This window comes from Mytilus galloprovincialis, chromosome 9 (assembly GCF_965363235.1).
Source record: "Mytilus galloprovincialis chromosome 9, xbMytGall1.hap1.1, whole genome shotgun sequence".
In the NCBI taxonomy this organism is placed as follows: domain Eukaryota; kingdom Metazoa; phylum Mollusca; class Bivalvia; order Mytilida; family Mytilidae; genus Mytilus; species Mytilus galloprovincialis.
Genome location: NC_134846.1, coordinates 87,538,181 through 87,559,712, shown reverse-complemented (window position 1 = coordinate 87,559,712; position 21,532 = coordinate 87,538,181). Strand labels below are relative to the sequence as shown.

The 21,532-nt window shown below is 31.0% G+C and overlaps 1 protein-coding gene across 2 annotated transcripts; it reads left to right on the top strand.

Moving 5' to 3' along the window:
• The first annotated feature begins 2,391 nt into the window (after window positions 1-2,391).
• Window positions 2,392-20,603, top strand: LOC143046271 (programmed cell death protein 6-like). Of its 2 annotated transcripts, none has more exons than XM_076219350.1 (7): window positions 2,392-2,546; window positions 9,989-10,330; window positions 10,923-11,050; window positions 13,291-13,365; window positions 13,793-13,867; window positions 17,919-18,087; window positions 18,702-20,603. In XM_076219350.1, the coding sequence occupies exons 1-7, from the start codon at window positions 2,508-2,510 to the stop codon at window positions 18,744-18,746; spliced, it is 873 nt and encodes a 290-aa protein (XP_076075465.1). In that variant the 5' UTR covers window positions 2,392-2,507; the 3' UTR covers window positions 18,747-20,603. The 2 variants fall into 2 exon arrangements, with proteins under 2 accessions (XP_076075465.1, XP_076075467.1); XM_076219352.1 differs by lacking the exon at window positions 10,923-11,050 and adding an exon at window positions 10,775-10,902.
• Window positions 20,604-21,532: the final 929 nt, after the last annotated feature.

Sequence of the window (21,532 nt, the reverse complement as noted above, 5' to 3'; positions counted from 1 at the left end):
ATAAAAACCGCAATTTTTATACGTGTGCTTGTAAAACAAATTTCGTTGTAGAAGGGTCTAAATACAGCACAAACTACATTTTCAAAAAGACAAAAAAAAAGTGAAAAAGTATATTTAAACAAAACGCATTTGACTAACAGGTCGAACAACTGATGTTCTTAAACCCTGCTGACTGCCATTGGCGATTGCCAAATAAAATTGATCACGAGATGTAACAAAATGGATCTTAATATAAATTTAATACTAAACAGAAAACAATTAACTTGTGGCCAAGATGTTAAGCCACAAACACAAGATGTCAATATTTTTTTTGTACACCAGATCTAGATTTCGACAATATATGTCTCTTCAGTGATGTTAGGGATTGAAACGGTATTTGGAAGGCCATATAATTTACCCTAAATTTCAGATAGACTCTTGCCGAATTTTAAGAGTCAATATAGGATGAACGGATCATATAAACCGGAGGGAAAATATGATACTAGCCCAAAAGAAAAAATATAAACAGGTCTAAATTAAAAACTACGTTCAAAGTTATATATATACACATAAAGTCATAAGAACCTAACATTTAAGTAATACACACCACCTTGGTGATGTGCATCTAATTTCTATAGTTCAAAACTAGAACTGTGTAAAAGGACACATTCAATATGTGACACACCACCTTGGTGATGTGCATCTAAATTCTATAATTATAACAAAGAATATCAAATCTAGAACTGTGAGTGAGTTCGCAAAAGGACATATATATATAGGATGCCAGCCGAAAACAACTTATGAGACACTATCATTAAAACAATATGACTGTCTATGGAGAGGACGGACCTGTATGTAGAAGAACTGACCATTAAATTTTGATAATTTCCATGTAGTATATGCGTCACACAACCACTACATTATGGGCTTGTCTGTCGGTACGAACACAAACCGCTTTGCGAAAACTTAGAGTGTATCTTTTTGTTCTAAAAATGGGTATATCATAGACTCTATTGTTAATTTCAGAATTGTCTCAAAATCAGATATACGAATATCAACAGTATTTATAATTTTATTGAAATACCTGTCGAGAGATTTTTATCGGAATTTTCACGTTTACAACAATCGTTACAGTTGGCAGAGAGATGTATGTATACTTCATATATTGCTTATTTATATAAATATATATATATATATATATAAGTACGTCTGAACCAGTGACAACTCTACAACAGATTTATCCATCGGATCACCAGCAGTGATGGTGATACATGGCTGTGTACATTCTGAATATACAACTCGTCTAAACATCAACCCAACAATGTTAGAAGCCCAGGTGGTCGTGTGGTCTAGCGCTCCGGTTACTGAGTGCAGGCGATTTGGTGTCACGATATATCAGTAGCATGGTTCGAATCCCGGCGAGGGATGAAAAAAAAATTTGCGAAAGCAAATTTACAGATCTAACATTGTTGGGTTGATGTTTAGACGAGTTGTATATACAGAAGGTACACAGCCATGTATCACCATATAGGAACATGTGGTATGAATGCCAATGAGAAAACTCTCCATCCATGTCACAATTTATAAAAGTAAACCATTATAGGTCAAGATACAGTCTTCATATATCTATATCCTGGAACTGTTGTACTAAAAATAACAAGCATAACTGCATCTTCTCATTTAAAAAAAAATACAAATAATCATGATACGGTTTCAATGAAGTTGAATTATTACTTGCAAGTCAAATACATGGATTATACATATGATGAATTTCCAATGTACAGTACTCCATTTGGTTTAACAACTTAATTAATCTTCTATATAACCCTGACTATCGCCTCCTAAGTTATATAAGCTTCTCCTTCTTTTCCAAGTGAATAATTCATTATCGATGAGGGTTTTTTTTTTGCTTTTTTTGACAAAATTGTGTCAATTTTTATTCAATCAGTATTTCACTTAAGTTAAATAATTTCAATAGTATCAACACCGGGCTTTTTATATTTTTGTGAATTTTAATTCAAAGTTGAAAACTTCACTTCAATATTTTTGTACAAGGGGGTCTTCCGGTCAACTTTTTGTCCTTTTATAGTAATATATTTATTTTTTTCTTTATATAATATTATTTGTCATTTAAATGTCTTTAAGAGTCAATTTACAGACTTTGACCGGGTTATATGCTTTTTCGTGAATTTAAGTTTCAATGTTCAAAAATGTGTTGCCAGAGTCGCACTAAGAAAGCCTTCCGGTCAACTTTTCGGTAAAAATGCATATTAAAATATATATTTTTTTTATTTTATCTTATAGACTATTATATTAGCTTTCAAAATCAGTTTTATTTATTAATTTAGCTTTAGCGGTTCCAAAGATATTAGTTATAATACACTCATTTTTCATTTCCGCGTTTTCCATTTCCGCGTTTTAGACCTTCCCAAAGTTATCTACCTTTGTATAAATAGATGTCAGCACTGTCCTGTGTATTAGTTGTGATTATTAGTCAAAATAATTTCTTCATTTCGTTATAACATTATATGAAAATGTCTTGGGGTGGTCCACCCCAACAACAATACGTAAGATACTTATAAATTCCCTAACCGATGTTCACGATCACTGTCATTTTTGTAGAAGCTGCATGGAAACAAAGTATTTGGCATTATTTTCCTATAAAAGTATAAAAACGTACTGTAAAGTAGGGTTTTCTCTTTCGCAATACCTTTAATTCAACAAGTTTTGAAACAATTACGGAATGAAATTGTAAATTTTCTGTTTTTTTTAAATTCTAGCCTGTAAATTAAGATCAGGATTTTTGAGATGGTAGGACTTGTCACTATCTGTCTGTCAAAACTGGACATCACAAAGGTTCCTGTAAAATTTTGACGTCATTGTACAAAAAATCTGATGACACAAAATAGTTTAGAGAACTGATTGTTGTATGATGTCAATAGTTTATTTTGGCACAGATTCTCGTCACAACCTAGGACTATTATACTAACGGGACTGGAAACTGATCGATCTGTGAAGATTTCAATGCCCTGATACATAATTTCATGCTTGCATCACAGATTTCAGATAATTAGATTGTGTTTATCTATTTGAATATTGGAGTTGAAGCGGTGGCAAATCCTTGGGTTTTACCATATATAAATACACAAACTTAAAACTCAATTTAATTTTTGTTAAATCATTAAAATTAAATTTGAGATCATTTTTTCAAATCTCCTTATCATATTAGACATGTGTTATAAAAATCTTTGTGATATCTTTTACCGTTTGGTTTTAAATTGGAATTAAAAATTGTATTTTCCCATAGAGTTTGAGGTAAAATCCCGAGAATTTCACCTCCTAGAAATTTAAAGTGCCAGGATGTTCGAAAATATGTATAGCGGGATTATTGATTATTTGTTTTAATTGACAGCTTATCATGTCACGTAGTAAATTAGCATTTGGTACATGTAAACAAAACAGCCAATAGAAAACTGTTAAAATTGGGGGATTTGAAATAAAGAATAATTATTAAATTAATTAGTTTATATGCAAAAAAATCGATATTGTTTACGAAAAAATATTAATAAATTGTCCATATATAAGTGTTGAAAATAAACCAGAAATAGTCGAAAAATTAAATTGGCCGACAATTTACTTGACCACAAAGAAAACAATGTGTCAAAGGTTAACAGATCATATACATGTAAGGGCTATTTCAAAAAAAATGATGCCTTTCCTTTAAACCTTTGTCAGTCTCTTGTATGATACTATATCTGTAATGTTTTTAGGTCAGACAATGTATTATGATTAGTTGGTCCTAACTGCCAAAGATAATAGCAGTATGTGCTCTGTTTAAAAATATTGTCCAAAAATGTACCTCAAAATGTCAGGAGTGTAACGCTTTTAGTGTGACATTTACAAGAAAGCATGTGCATTCATTGATGATATAGAATAAATAAGGGCAGATTCAATACCAAACAATATCTTTCATCCAACTATTATATCTTAACTATGATTTCTTGTTCAAATCTTTCATATATTTACATTTTTATGAGCCTCATAAGGTAATTCAAATAAGTTTGTGTAAAAATAAAAATGTTAGTAAAAGTCAATATGCTGCCAGAAAATGTCTTTGTAGGTTAAATAACATGTTTCTGTACATCTTGCACGGTTTATGTTTTTTGTTTAGTATCATAGCTTAGCACAGGTGCATCCAGTTGACCCTGAAGTTCTTTTACTGGAATATTATGGTTACAATAAGAGGACTACCCAAGTCTGTCAGGAGTGTAACAATTGGGTTAAGATGTATTTTTTTTAGAAACAATGTTGTTATAGTTGTTGTTTTTTCTTGAATTTCAGTGAACATTACCTGTTACAGTTTATCAGTAACAAACATGCCATTATTATGGCCTTCATTGCTTTTGTATGCTCAATACTTCAATGTCAGGAGTGTAACACAAAAAAAATGCCTTATTTCAATCTTATTAGCAAAGATAAGTTATTGGAAGAAAAACAAGCTGACAATTATTATAAAATGACATTACTACACCTCAGCTTAACACAGAATACAAGTCTACATCATTACTTTTGAAATTTTTGAACTTAAATTGCAATTGAACTAGCTTGTTTAAATGTGTTACAGTCCTGACATACAAGTATTGAGCATAAACAAGCAATAAAGACCATAATAATGGCATGTTTGTTACTGATAATCTGCAACAGATGGTGTTCACACTCAAATTCAAGAAAAGAAAACCAATAATAACAACATTGTTTCTATAAAAAATAACATGAATGTTACACTTAAACATTTTAAAGCGTTACACTCCTGACATTTTTGGGTACATTTTTTGGACAATTTTTTTTATACAGAGCACGTACTGCTACCATCTTTGGTAGTACGAACAAACTTATCATAATACATTATCTGACACAAAAACAGCATATATATAGTATCAAACAAGAGACTGAACAAGGTTTAAAGGAAAGCCATCTTTTTTTTTAAATAGACCATTAGCAAAATTTGTACATATGTAAGAAATATATAAAAAAAATTAACCTGTTCTTAATGTGCACTAAAATAATATGTGAAATATAAAGACTCTACATGATTTCAGGTCAGTTTCAGGTTAAAATATGGTAGCAATAAATTATGGTCAGGAGTGTAACATTTGTTACACTCCTGGCAAGTTTCTGATGTAGCTTATCTATAACAAAATTCAACATGATTCTTTATTAAAATAATTGTAACATCTTTACAATGAAATGAGAAAGCCGATCTGTCTTGTAAAAGTGATTTTTCTGCACACTATTTACCAAAGATTCTTTAAAATTAAAGTGTAATTCTCATTTAACATGTTAAAAGTTTGCTCTTTGCTCAGAAATTAAAAAAATATGTAATCAAATATAATAGGTTTATTTATTTGTGAGATTGTAAATTTAAAATAGATATCACTACTGATTTTCTAAACATTCCATTAAAAAACAGTCTTATAGTTACTGAAAAAATATGTCAGGAGTGTAACAAAAGGATAGAAAACATATGTTTGTATTTTTTAAATGAAGAAAACTTAGAATTGACTAAAGCAATTGGTGTGAAATTTTCAGAGGATGTAGTTAGATCATATATGTTTGCTTCCTTATAATTTTTTATATAAAATTAAAGCCTTTGCAAAGAGATATAAAAACTTTTGAAATAAAGAATACACTAAAAATTGGTGAAATTTACATATTTAAAAAAAAAACTGTATATAAGTAAAAAAAAATTGCAAGAAATCATTAAGTACCTTTATTGCAACAAACAAAAAAATTACATTGATATTTATATTCTTTTTTATGTTTGTATGTTGATATTATAATTTTGTTGTTTCCTTTGAAAAGTGGATGAATTCTTATGAGTAAAATGTTGTTAAAATTTTTATTTTCATTATTTTGCATTAACCCTTGGTAGTTTTGTAAACTTGAATGTCTCTGGATGAAAGAAAAATGATAGAAAAAAGATTATCAACGACTTAATTTTTTACCATGTTTGTCACACTTTGGCATCATTTTTTTTTAAATAGCCCATATAATCCTGATAAAAACAATTAGTGTGCAATAAATACAATGTTGACAATTTCAGTTCCTAATTAATTCATATAACAAAAGCTATCCGGGTCTCATGAAAACATAGCCACATTGTTTTGAACTTTTTTGAACTTTGTGTTAATATCAAAATTTCAAAAAGGCGGTGCACGGTATGGCCTACTTTTGTAGTTCTAATATGTGGAACCCAGTGTATATATTTTCATAAAGTCATATGCTAATGCCACTTGAAGACCATTACTAAGCAAAATCAACCCTGATTACAATAAAACATTGCACACATAAAAAGGAGTAGGCAATTATAGGAACAGTTAAATTTATTTGAGCCGAGCATGTGGGTTCCGGTTGTAATAAAAAAGTGATTTTTCCCCCACTTTTCACGTAAAAAAGTGAATACAAAAATAGGCAAATGTAAACTATCACCTTTAAATATGACTTTACAACAAACCGAACTTGAGTATCTCTTTTCCATCAAAAGTTATAAGACATTTCACAAATCATATACTTTTTTCCACGTCGTCCCCACGCTATTTTCATCCTGAAAATTTCAATGTTTATATGTTATTTTTATACGACTGCAAAAATTTTAATTTTTTGGTCGTATATTGCTATCACGTTGGCGTCGTCGTCGTCGTCGTCGTCGTCGTCCGAATACTTTCAGTTTTCGCACTCTAACTTTAGTAAAAGTGAATAGAAATCAATGAAATTTTAACACAAGGTTTATGACCACAAAAGGAAGGTTGGGATTGATTTTGGGAGTTTTGGTCCCAACATTTTAGGAATTAGGGGCCAAAAAGGGCCCAAATAAGCATTTTCTTGGTTTTCACACTATAACTTTAGTTTAAGGGAATAGAAATCTATGAAATTTTGACACAAGGTTTATGACCACAAAAGGAAGGTTGGGATTGATTTTGGGAGTTTTGGTTCCAACAGTTTAGGAATTAAGGGCCAAAAAAGGGCCCAAATAAGCATTATTCTTGGTTTTTGCACCATAACTTTAGTATAAGTAAATAGAAATCTAGGAAATTTAAACACAAGGTTTATGACCATAAAAGGAAGGTTGGGTTTGATTTTGGGAGTTTTGGTCCTAACAGTTTAGGAATAAGGGGCCCAAAGGGTCCAAAATTGAACTTTGTGTGATTTCATCAAAAATTGAATAATTGGGGTTCTTTGATATGCCGAATCTAACTATGTATGTAGATTCTTAATTTTTGGTCCCGTTTTCAAATTGGTCTACATTAAGGTCCAAAGGGTCCAAAATTAAACTTAGTTTGATTTTAACAAAAATTAAATCCTTGGGGTTCTTTGATATGCTGAATTTAAAAATGTACTTAGATTTTTAATTATTGGCCTAGTTTTCAAGTTAGTCCAAATTGGGGTCCAAAATTAAACTTTGTTTGTTTTCATCAAAAATTGAATAATTGGGGTTCTTTGATATGCCAAATCTAACTGTGTATGTAGATTCTTAATTTTTGGTCCAGTTTTCAAATTGGTCTACATTAAGGTCCAAAGGGTCCAAAATTAAACTAAGTTTGATTTTAACAAAAATTAAATTCTTGGGCTTATTTGATATGCTTTATCTAAATATGTACTTTGATTTTTGATTATGGGCCCAGTTTTCAAGTTGGTCCAAATCAGGATTCCATATCAAGTATTGTGCAATAGCAAGAAATTTTCAATTGCACAGTATTGCACAATAGCAAGAAATATCTAATTGCACAATATTGTGCAATAGCAATTAATTTGCAATTGGAGTTATCTTTCTTTGTATAGAATAGTAGTTGATAATATATGTTGGAAATTTGCCAGACATGACTATGATGTCATTTTCTATTTTTATTTGCCAATAACTTTATGTAAATAACTTCATTGGAAATTTGCCAATATAAAATGTTGCTGATGAAGCTTTTTTTCCTTATCTTATCTAAAATGTTTTTAGATAATGTATGTTGGACATTTGCCAGACATGACTATGATGTCATTTTCTATTTTTATTTGCCAATAACTTTATGTAAATAACTTCATTGGAAATTTGCCAATATAAAATGTTGCTGATGAAGTTTTTTTTATTGTTTTATACAATAAACAATGTATATTCACTTTTACTACCAACCAATCTTTACCATTCAGTGATAACAAACACTCTATTTTACATTTTAATATTTTATGATATATTTAAAAGAGTAGTTATTGTTGCAAACTCCATTAGAAATTTGAATTGATATCAGTTTTGGAAAAAGGGAAGCGGGGATGTGAAAAAAAGGGGGGGGGGGTTAAATTTTTCTCATTTCAGATTTCATAAATAAAAAGAAAATTTCTTCAAACATTTTTTTGAGAGGATTAATATTCAACAGCATAGTGAATTGCTCAAAGGCAAAAAAAAAACTTTTAAGTTCATTAGACCACATTCATTCTGTGTCAGAAACCTATGCTGTGTCAACTATTTAATTTTAGATTTAAAAAGTTTGAAGAAGAAATCTTAATTGATTTGTAAAATCTTGACATTTGTTTTGTGTAAAAAAAAAAACATGTAATGTCAAAAATTTGATCACAATCCAAATTCAGAGCTGTATCACGCTTGAATGTTTTGTCCATACTTGCCCCAACTGTTCAGGGTTCGACCTCTGCGGTCGTATAAAGCTGCACCCTGCGGAGCACCTGGTTTACACTTAACTTAAGGCGGGATTTGGTGATTAATAACAATTGTCAAAGATTGGGATATCTTTAATCATTAAAGTAATCATGTTTATATTAAGGATTATCATTTCTAATAACTATAAAATAAAAAAAAAAATTACCGAAATTATAAGGCACGATGTCACTGTCAAAACAATATGGTGTATCGATAAAAATGCAGGTAAAGTCTTGTTCTAACGGCCGTGATGTAGATGTTATTACACTGATTGGTGTAATGGTTTCCAGTCCCGTTAGTATAATAGTCCCAGTCGCAACCAGTGCAGACTTTCACCTTATCGCTATTTGTTTGCCATTAATGAACATCACTAAGGCTCCTTGCAAAATTTTGAAGTTAAAATAATAAATATCTGACACAATGATGGAGAAGTGATTGTTGTATTACATTAAAAGTTCAACCGGCACAGATTCTTGGGTCAAGCGTAAATTTGATCAGGTGTACAAAGAGACCTAATCCTTATTTGGGAATCTGCAACACTTCAACTTTTGATGTTTTACAACAATCACTTTTTTCCTTTGTGATGTCCAGTAACGGCTGACAAAAAGTGATAAGGTACATCTGTGACACCTTAAGGGACCTGGAGTTTAAATTGAAATCAAAAGATCATAGATCTATTACAATCATCCGCCAATATATTCAATAAAGAGATATGGCATAAAGTCAGAGTCTATGGTGATAAACCTAACTTTTGGAAGAAACCTTATGTTTAAAGAATATTTTCCCAAAAAGGTCCTGTTAAAAATTATTGAAAAAAATTGTGTATTTCTGATAGTAACTGGTCATCATGATATCCAGTGTAATTGGTCAATACCAATTATAGCTTATTATTAAATTCATGATAAAAAAATCGGTAAAATTAGCTGTAGATTTCAAATACTTTGTTATTCAGGATCACTCATTTAATTGTTACTGGGGATTCATTTATTTTATGGTTACAAATTCTTGTCAAGTGACAAATTATATTTTCATTGACACTTAATTTCATGGTTTTGTCAAAGTTAACGTACATTGAAAATTATTTACTTCAATGAATAATTAATTCATTTTTTATGTTCATGTACATGTATACCAAAGAAATTCATGAAATTTTTGTCACATTGAACATGATGAATATTAATGACTCCATTAATCACCAGTTTAAATTTTCACCACTGTCAAATATCACAATATAAACTTAATATATAGAAATGTAATAAGGACATACAAAAGTTGAATTAAATATGAAGACAGTTGTCATACTTATTTCAGGGAGGATATGGTGCACCTCCACCTCAACAAGGACCAGGTGCTCCTCTGTCTTACTCACAGGCCCCACCACCTAACAGAGGACAAATATATGGTCAACCACCACCTCAACAACAGTATGGACAACCACCACCTCAACAACAGTATGGACAACCCCCACCCCAGGGCTACCAGCCACAAGGTTACCAACAACCACCTGCATCCTATGGTCAGCCAGGTGGCTATCAACAGGGTGCCTATGGTGGAGGAGCACCACCACAAGGAGGAGGATATGGACCTCCAGGGGGATACGGAGCACCTGCTCCACCACCAGGTGTTAGTCAAGAGTTATGGAATTGGTTTCAGGTATAAAACATTATGAATAGTATGAAACAAGTACTTTACACATTACACATAATAGTGTGTACTTTGTTGATAATATTCCCTGACGGGTACTTAAAACAAGAACCTGCATGAAGAATCAAAGAAATTTGAATTATCTAAGATCATCCTGTGAACAAAGTGTTTTTTTTAATTAATAAAAGTTGTCCTAGAAAATTACTTATCTTGACAATAAATACAGATTTTGAATAAAATGAATTTGACAAAATAATATGCATCTTAGAATTACAATTAAGAAAAACATGTTGTACAAACAAGCATTAAAAATGTTCTGTTATCTATCAATTGATTGTCTTTTCATTAATCTTCAAATAAAGATCAATATTCTAATTGCAAAACAATTAATGGATTACGAAAGCTTCAAGCTGTCTTTACATGTATATAGATATTGTTTGCCATATTTTTCAGGCTGTTGACCAGGATCACTCTGGTAAGATTTCTGCCAACGAGTTACAACTTGCATTACTAAATGGCAATTTTTCACCATTTAATCCAGAAAGTTGTCGTCTAATGATTGGGATGTTTGACACTAACAAGTAAGCTATTCTTATTTCAGGCAGTTGATCAAGATCGTTCGGGTAAAATTACGGCCATTGAACTACGGCAAGCCTTAATGAACGGGAATAGTACACCTTTTAATGAAGAAACTTGCCGTCTAATGGTTGGGATGTTTGATAAGAGCAAGTAAGAGACACCATTCTTGTTGTACATTGTAATATGTTCTAGCATGCTGTAGTTGTTTGTATTGTTGGTCCCTAGATTGTAAAATATCAATAGTTGTTAAGTTTTGTAAATTGAGTTTATGCTTTAAGATGTAAATATATAAATGTAGTCTAATTAATGGTGAAGATTAGGAAACTAAATCACATTAAAGTTTATGTATTATTATTTTACTTTTCTTTTTTGGAAAGAAAATACCTAAGAAATAAGTATAAGGATACATCCTTCCCTTTTGAGCACAATTACAATACTGAAAGTATTATATTTGAGGACACAAATTTTAAAGTCCCCCCCCCCCCCCCCCCCCCACAAAAAAGTTTGAATTTGTTTCATTCATCAATCCAGTTACATTTGGTATGGAAATCAAATTTTTTTACTGGGTCTTATTTACAAATGTAGAGGTGAATTTGATGGAAACTCTTACTCAATTATTGATAACACATTCCCACTATAAGCATACAATAAAGCTACTTAAGTTTCATATATACATCTGATCTCATCCAACATTCATAGCACACTAATCTTTAACCAGAATATACAGTGCTACAGTGTGCTCACACTTTAGGCTGTATTTACTAATTAGTTTTATACACAAAACACAAAGAAGCATAACATTGGTGTCAAAACAAAAGTCTCCAAGGTGGAAAATTCTTAATCTTGGGAAATTATCTAGAGGAAAACTGATTTACAACTTATTTTTTAAGACAATTTATCAGACTTTTGCAATTAATATGTTTGAATAATTGAACAAAAAGTTCAAAGCATTCAAAGAAGGGCTATCATAAATAAATTGATTCACTAAAACATGTCAAGGGGTTTTGGTACTGTATCTTAAACAAGACAAATTTTTTGACAATAATTTGTGCATTTTCACTTTTCAAAACAACAATTAATGATGCAAAAGAAGGGGAAGAAACATTTTGTTAAGATCCCATCAGTATTTCAGAGTTGACATCTATCGTACAGGCTTTATTTGATACACTAAACCTATATATTGCTTGCTTTTTACATATTGTATTTTTTGCATAGTTTATGAAAAGTCTCAAAATAAAAAAACTGCATCTTCATGCAAGCTTTTTTCAATATTCATTCATTTAGATCTGGCAATTACCAAATATATGGCAGCTGAAAGCCATTTCTAGGTGCCAGATGTTCTCACTGTGTAGGAGAACTCTTTAGTCGTGTTGTTGTCTCTTTGACACATTCCCCATTTCCATTCTCATGTTATGTTCTTTACAATGAGTCACATGTCAGAATATAAGATTTTTTTGTTTCAATTTTTCAGCAACTGCAAGTAAGAGCTTCTTATTTTTTTGGATATTATCCCCTTGATTGATGAGCTATGCAATTTTAAAAATTTTCAGATCCCTCAGTATTTCACTTCTATTTTACAAGTGTCATTTATGTTCTTAACATTGATGTATAATCATTGTGCTGACATTATAATGTAGCTAAAGATCCCACTTCTATTGAAGATATGGATGTAGATTTAGTAGCTTTAATAAATGATATTCGCCAAAATATTTGTTGTTGATGAAATATTAACATTGCATTAGCCTGATTGCATGTAGTTGGTCTCTTTATATGAATTGTTTTATATTGTTCAATTATGTGAGTTATTCAGTTTTCAAGTTAAGAGTTTTGTTTATTCTAGTATTTACCATGACATCCGATTTGTAGTTTTGAGGATACAGATTATGAGCCCTTCCTTAAGTCTATCTTCCAAATCTAATTTATATATGTGAATGAGGATACAGATTATGACCCATTCCTTAAGTCTATCTTCCAAATCTCGTTTGTATATGTGAATGAGGATAATACTATCACTATACTTTATTTACAAACACTTCGACACATATAATGCCAGAGTTAAAAAAACATGGTGCAATCCATTTTATTAATAATTATCAGTTAGTTTACTAAATTATATGTATTTGCATAACTGTACTTGTCAAGATTAGCTGTTTAATAATAAAAAAATACACAAGTTTTTCAAATAGGTTCAAGTACAATTTTCAATAAAGGAAGATAACTCAAAATTTCCTAAATGTGTTCCATTCAGCTTAATTTTCCCTTCAGTGACCTTGAATTTGCAATGGAGAACACTTGTTTTCTAGCCTCTTAAGGAAAGAAAAACTGAAACAAAATGATAGTTTTGTCTTTCTGCTTGTTTTGACATTTAATCTATGTTCCTTTTATTTCAGAGATGGTACAATTGATATCCATGAATTTGCTGCTTTATGGAAATATGTACAAGATTGGAAAGGGTGCTTTGAAAGGTAACACTGTAAAGAATATAAGACCAGATTAAATAATACTCTTGCAAAAGGCTGCTGAGTAATTGAAAGTTGGTTCATAAATTATACTTTGAAAAAAATTAAGACTTGTTTTTATGATTCAGAGAACAAGATAATAAGAAAGAAGAAAGGAGAAAAAAATTAGATAAGGACATCCTAGACAGTTTACTTATTTTGAAAGATACAGTATGAAAAACCAAATGTGATTTAAAACAACTAGCATGACAAAACATTTACTGATCCTGGCTGACTGTCATATCTTGCATTATAAACTGCTTAAATATGTTGTTTTTCACAATGTTGAACTAAGAAAAACTTTCACACAGACAAACTCAAGTTATTACCTTATGTGGATAAATATGGAAAAATAGTATATAATTTGATCATATTTATCTATTTTACCTTATAGATTTGATACAGATAGATCGGGTAACATTGACGCTCAGGAGCTAGGCAATGCATTCAGAACATTTGGTTATAATTTGTAAGTATGGGTCTGGTTTTAATATTGTCTGGCTAAAACATAACTGTAGATTTACAAGGACAGGAATAACAGTTATACTCACTCACAGATGCAAAGAATGACTGAAAATTGCCATTTTAAATAAAGGACAAATAAATCTCATATCCTTTGTTATCAGTTTTCTTTCAAAAATTGAGTAACATAAACATATTGAAGAATGAAAGAGAAGGTATGACAAGATATAATTTCTTGTCCTTGCAAGTATGGCCCTACCTCACATTTTGCAGAAATTAATCAAGAACTCATAAAGTTCTCCTCTTGTATTGACTGTAAAATTATGAAAACATCCCTTGAAATACTGTTTTGTTAAAAACTGCATATTGTGATATAATCATCAGAGCTCCAGATAAGCTGCGTATTTCCGTGATCACGCAATACAAATAATAAAAAACCCAATGCAATTGCCCATTGCAGGGTTCAATAACCCAATTAATTCAAAGGAAAACCCAATTATATGCCCAAACCATGAGTTCTCAACCCTTTAATTGGCTACTGTTTGCGTTATTTACCCTTATCTGTTTACAGTCGTCGCGTAAATCTATGTTTATAATATTTATAATTGGAAATTTCCTTTCGTTCTAAAAATAGATCCAAGCATCAAGTAGCTGAAATGGGTCCCTGTTGGAGTTTTCCGTTGCTCAAAAGGTACACGTGTTTTTGAAAACATTTCGGTCTTCTCTGCGTTAATCCAATTAGCGTGTGTCATTTAGTCATATTTTTTTTGCATTGCTCGAGATATATCATAACATACATTGAATTAAAACAAAAGTGAATGTCCGGTAAAAATATTAAATAGAAGCATGTTTTCTGCTTCTTTTGAAAAGCTGAGGGAAAGTTATGGTAACAAGACTCATGCAGCCAGTGTTTTAGGAAGCGTCCATCGAAAGCACGGGCGTGTGTGCGTACCTTCTAACGAGAACATTGCTAATAAACAAGGGGTTTCGTCAAAAACGAAATCAGTTGGAAAAAGTGAAAGGCCAAATCAATTATGACATGATAAAGCATGAGAAACCAAAAGTTCTAATAAAAGACAACTAAACCCAGATTTATATAAATTGAATAAACCAAAATCATTCAAGTATAATTAGAGTTTATGTAGTATTTTTATACGACCGCAAAATTTGAAAAATTTTTCGTCGTATATTGCTATCACGTTGGCGTCTGCGTCGTCGTCGTCGTCCGGCGTCCGAATACTTTTAGTTTTCGCACTCTAACTTTAGTAAAAGTGAATGGAAATCTATGAAATTTTAACACAAGGTTTATGACCACAAAAGGAAGGTTGGGATTGATTTTGGGAGTTTTGGTCCCAACATTTTAGGAATTAGGGGCCAAAAAGGGCCCAAATAAGCATTTTCTTGGTTTTCGCACTATAACTTTAGTTTAAGTTAATAGAAATCTATGAAATTTTGACACAAGGTTTATGACCACAAAAGGAAGGTTGGGATTGATTTTGGGGGTTTTGGTTCCAACAGTTTAGGAATTAAGGGCCAAAAAAGGGCCCAAATAAGCATTATTCTTGGTTTTCGCACAATAACTTTAGTATAAGTAAATAGAAATCAATGAAATTTTAGCACAAGGTTTATGACCACAAAAGGAAGGTTGGGATTGATTTTTGGAGTTGAGGTCACAACAGTTTATGAATTAGGGGCCAAAAAGGGGCCCAAATAAGCATTATTTTTGGTTTTTGCACCATAACTTTAGTATAAGTAAATAGAAATCTATGAAATTTAAACACAAGGTTTATGACCATAAAAGGAAGGTTGGGTTTGATTTTGGGAGTTTTGGTCCTAACAGTTTAGGAATAAGGGGCCCAAAGGGTCCCAAAATTGAACTTTGTGTGATTTCATCAAAAATTGAATAATTGGGGTTCTTTGATATGACGAATCTAACTATGTATGTAGATTCTTAATTTTTGGTCCCGTTTTCAAATTGGTCTACATTAAGGTCCAAAGGGTCCAAAATTAAACTTAGTTTGATTTTAACAAGAATTGAATCCTTGGGGTTCTTTGATATGCTGAATTTAAAAATGTACTTAGATTTTTAATTATTGGCCTAGTTTTCAAGTTGGTCCAAATGGGGGTCCAAAATTAAACTTTGTTTGATTTCATCAAAAATTGAATAAATGGGTTCTTTGATATGCCAAATCTAACTGTGTATGTAGATTCTTAATTTTTGGTCCAGTTTTCAAATTGGTCTACATTAAGGTCCAAAGGGTCCAAAATTAAACTAAGTTTGATTTTAACAAAAATTAAATTCTTGGGCTTATTTGATATGCTTTATCTAAATATGTACTTTGATTTTTGATTATGGGCCCAGTTTTCAAGTTGATCCAAATCAGGATTCCATATCAAGTATTGTGCAATAGCAAGAAATTTTCAATTGCACAGTATTGCACAATAGCAAGAAATATCTAATTGCACAATATTGTGCAATAGCAATTAATTTTCAATTGGAGTTATCTTTCTTTGTATAGAATAGTAGTTGATAATATATGTTGGAAATTTGCCAGACATGACTATGATGTCATTTTCTATTTTTATTTGCCAATAACTTTATGTAAATAACTTCATTGGAAATTTGCCAATATAAAATGTTGCTGATGAAGCTTTTTTTCCTTATCTTATCTAAAATGTTTTAGATAATGTATGTTGGAAATTTGCCAGACATGACTATGATGTCATTTTCTATTTTTATTTGCCAATATAAAATGTTGCTGATGAAGTTTTTTTTATTGTTTTATACAATAAACAATGTATATTCACTTTTACTACCAACCAATCTTTACCATTCAGTGATAACAAGCACTTTATTTTACATTTTAATATTTTATGATGTATTTAAAAGAGTAGTTATTGTTGCAAACTGCATTAGAAATTTGAATTGATATCAGTTTTGGAAAAAGGGAAACGGGGATGTGAAAAAAGGGGGGGGGGTTTAAATTTTTCTCATTTCAGATTTCATAAATAAAAAGAAAATTTCTTCAAACATTTTTTTGAGAGGATTAATATTCAACAGCATAGTGAATTGCTCAAAGGCAAAAAAAAACTTTTAAGTTCATTAGACCACATTCATTATGTGTCAGAAACCTATGCTGTGTCAACTATTTAATTTTAGATTTAAATAAGAAGAAATCTTTAATTGATTTGTAAAATCTTGACATTTGTTTTGTGTAAAAAAAACCATGTAATGTCAAAAATTTGATCACAATCCAAATTCAGAGCTGTATCACGCTTGAATGTTTTGTCCATACTTGCCCCAACTGTTCAGGGTTCGACCTCTGCGGTCGTATAAAGCTGCGCCCTGCGGAGCACCTGGTTTTTCATTTTACGGTTAATTAATGAATACACACACAGGCACTGCATGTCTCCGAATTTATTATATAAAGGTGTAAGATGAGTGCCTGTGAATACACATATCCGTTTTTGTGAGAAAATACAAAACTGGCAGAAGGTTTGGAACAGGCCACAAATTAAACCTACAATTGCTCCTCAGTGAATAAACCAAATAAAACAGCTAGCAAATAACCCTAACCCTAACCCTAAACCAAATAAAACAGCTAAACAAAGAAAGAAACATATTTAAGATGGAAAAAATCTGGGGTTGATATTGCCTAAATATTCAATATTGTGTTGATGAAAAAACCCAATACATTCAGGAGCTTGGTGGTGAAAAACCCAATTTGATATTAACATGAGGGGTGAATTGGAATTGATAATGCAATTAAAAAACTTTATCACCCAATTATATAAGAAAATGGTGGGTAAAAAACCCAATTTGTGAATTCTTATCTGGAGCTCTGAATCATTAAAACAGTAAAATTGTATTTCGTGTGAACAGTGACTAAACACATTAGTGTTTCAAATTTTGATCAAGTACATTTATGCTATATAAATGTATGTCATATAGTTCCCTTTATATCTACTGATTTTTTTCTTTTCCCTCTAAGCATGTATATCAGGTAAAATAATTAAAAAACAGGATGTCATGAAGAAATTTCAACCTATCTTTTCAGGTCACCTCAATTCAGTGACAGTGTGATCCGAGTGTTTGACAGAAGAGGAATGAGGACCATTAATTTTGACGATTTTATTCAAGCTTGTGTAATGTTAAAGACATTAACAGATAAATTCCGAGTGAAGGACACCCAACAGAGAGGAGTTATAAACATAGGTTATGAAGAGGTAATTCATTAACTTACTGTGTATAGATATGTGCTGGGATATCTGATTACAACCCAATTAAAAAAAAGTTCATGTTTAAGTGATTTTGCCAAATTTTCCATTATGATAGACAAAGATTCTACCTTGAATATTACCTGCTACTTGTAAAAGATTGTATGAAGATCCTAAATCCCATTTGACCAGATGCAGAAACTGTGCCATACCATTCTTGTTAAATTTTTGATATAAAGTGATAAAAACATGGAATCGTCTGAATTTTCTCTGTCTTAGATAATAGCTAGTAACGTATGAAATATTGATACATCTTTCTTTGATGTCCAGTCCAGAGGCGGATTAAGAGGGGCGGCCCAGGGGCCCCTGCCCCCCCCCCTTTTTCTGGAAAAAATTTGGTTTGATTATATATAGGGAATCACTGATGCATGACCGGAGCGGGCCCCTTCATAGGCATTCAGTGGGCCCCCAGTTATAAACATTTCTGGATCCGCCACTGATGTCAGCATTAGTTGTCTAAGACTCTAATGATAATTCAGATTTATACCCTTATTAAGCATAAGAAAAAAATCACTCAATCACTTCAAAAAATTGAACATGAGATATGTTTGTTTATTTTTCAGTTTTTAGAGATGGTTCTAGACAATACTATTATGGCTGTGAAGTAAAGAAGAAAAGGAAACGACAGGGACAATCAAATTAATTACGACACTGTCCTTCCTATGGTTAATACTGGAGACAGTTAAACTTTCTGGTGACCAAAGTGACAAGCGTATCATATCATTTGTGTTATATTTTATTTTTAATAATCAGCTGGTTACATGTGATCCTGCGTCCATACTTTCTTTACAAGGATCTGACAATGCTCCATTATTCTTCCTTTTCTAATAATTATAACAAAATCCAATTAAATTACAGCCGCCAAATTTTTGAAGTGGTGTATTCTGACAGTTATTACATGAACCAAATCAAATTACTGCCTCCTTTGAGGGAGTATTATATTATGATACATCATGAGGATCTTGAGAAACATAAGGTAAAAACAGAAAACAGGACAGTATCTAATCCTTGTAAGGAAAGTGGAAACATGATCTGTATTTTAATTAGGTTGGATGTGATCCAGATAAATGCCTTGTTGTAATAAGATTTTTGTTAATTTCTTGGTTGTCCTCTAAATATACAACAGAAACAAAAATAGTGCCAAGTGTTTTTGCAGAACAGCAACAATTGTCACTAAACTACTGCTTATCTAAAGAAAACTTTACTTAATTTATAAAGTTAGAGTCATTCACATTTTTCTAGAACTATTACATTTCAAGTTGTAAAGCCTTTGGACTATTGTGTCTTAAATATTATGCTTTTTTGCTCTTTCTAAGTTAGAATGTATGTCTGGTATGGTCTAATGTGCCAAGTTTTATTGAAATATATTTCTATAGCAAACAGTAATTCATAAATCAATAGTTAATCATCATTTATGTAGTCGTTTAGAACCAAAAGTTTTTTTCATTGTTTGAATTAGTGATTTAGTGTTTTGTATAATTGTTAGATCAATAATTGTATACAAGAATAGTTCTATCCACATAATTATCTGTACATGCCATATATGTGATAATCCTTAGTTGTTCTCTTCAGACTATTTATATATTCAGGTTCTGGCTTTATTATTCTCTTACAATACATTTTCTTTTAAGACTTGATGAGTGCAGTAGTGAACTTGTATGATGAAGAGAAAATGCTAAAATTTTAAACTTTTATTAAAGGTGACAATTTATGCTCCCAAAATGTATTTTTAAGTTTAGGACTAAGTTGTGAGCTTAGTATTGTATGATTGTATTTTGAAATAAAAGTGATGGTGTGTATAATGGAAACATTCCTATTCAGAACATGTTATACTTTATGAATCACATTGTTAAATTTAATGGTTGCATGAATACAGATTTAAATGAGTTGAAATATTGACTTGCAAGTCAATAATACACCAATGATGGTTTTTAGCTTATTTTGATGAAATTGTACCAAACTGACTGCTTTTAGTGAAATGCCACTTCTTTATTGCTTCTATAAATGTTTTAAAAGTATATGTTCTGTTACTTTTATGAACAGAAATCATCTGTAATTAGCATATTCATATGGGTCTGTATGTTTACATATATCTTTGAATGTATAAAACCAGACTAAGGGTTGTTCCAAAAAATAAATGTATACAAATGGGTTAATTGAAGACATTTCTTATTATACCCCATCATGCTTTAATAATGATTCAATAAGGAAATTCAGCCAAATAAAAATGAAAAACAGAAAATCACTCTTTTTAATTATTAATTTTGCAAACTGGTACAAAAGATGTCTTGCTTTCTTATTTTATAATTGTTTGTTTTGTTACAAGTATGCCTGTATGCAAAATGTATTTGTAATGATTAATTTTATCTACTAAGTAGAGAAGAAACTTTTTATTAATCTTATATACCGGTACATATGAACTTATGTTTATCATTTGACATAAATATTAAAAATTCTAAGAATTATTTCTCTTTTGTTTTTGATACTCTTAAGACCTTTTTAAAGCATTAAAATGATATAACTTGATTAGCACTTATCCATTGTACCCCTCAGATCAAAGTTCAATAGGATATAATATTTTTGACCCATCTATCTGTCCTCCCATCCACCTGTCTGTCTGTCCATCTGTCGTCCTGTTCCTGCCATCACCAATCCTCTGAAACCAAACAACAGAGTTTCTAGATACTAGTTTTTAATCATAAACAAGCTTCTGTCCAAGTGTGGTACAAATCCAGGATAGTTATTAAAATTTCAAAAACTTCAACCACAGAGCGAATGTAATGTTTCCTGGCAGAAAAATAAAACTAAGTCCATTTATAAGTAAAATACAGAAAAACAGCATTTTTTTTTTACAAAATTTACTTCTTGATACTATCTTATGATCATAAACAAGCTTTTGTCCAAATTTGGTAAAAAACCAGGATAGTTTAAGAAAGTTATTAAAATTTGAAAAATTTTAACCACAGAGTGAATGTAATGTTTCCTGGCAGAAAAACTAAGTCCATTTATGAATGAAATATGGAAAAACAGGATTTATTTTTACAAAATTTACTTCTTGATACTATCTTATAATCATAAACAAACTTTTGTCCAAATTTGGTACAAATCCAGGATAGTGAATGTTATTAAAATTTCAAAAACTTTAACCACAGAGTGAATATTTGTGGACGCTGAAGACGGGAATGTAGGATTGCTATGTCTTGCTTTTTGGACAAAAGTTAAAGGCTTGACAAAAAGGAGAAACATGAACCACATCAGCAAATGGCAACTGTTTGTACATATATTGAAGGTGTGCATGTTGTCAAGGTTTTGAAGTTTATTAATATTTGCTCTTTTTGGAGATAGTTGAACTTTGTCATGTTTGGAGTATATACTTGCATAAAAGGTGCATATC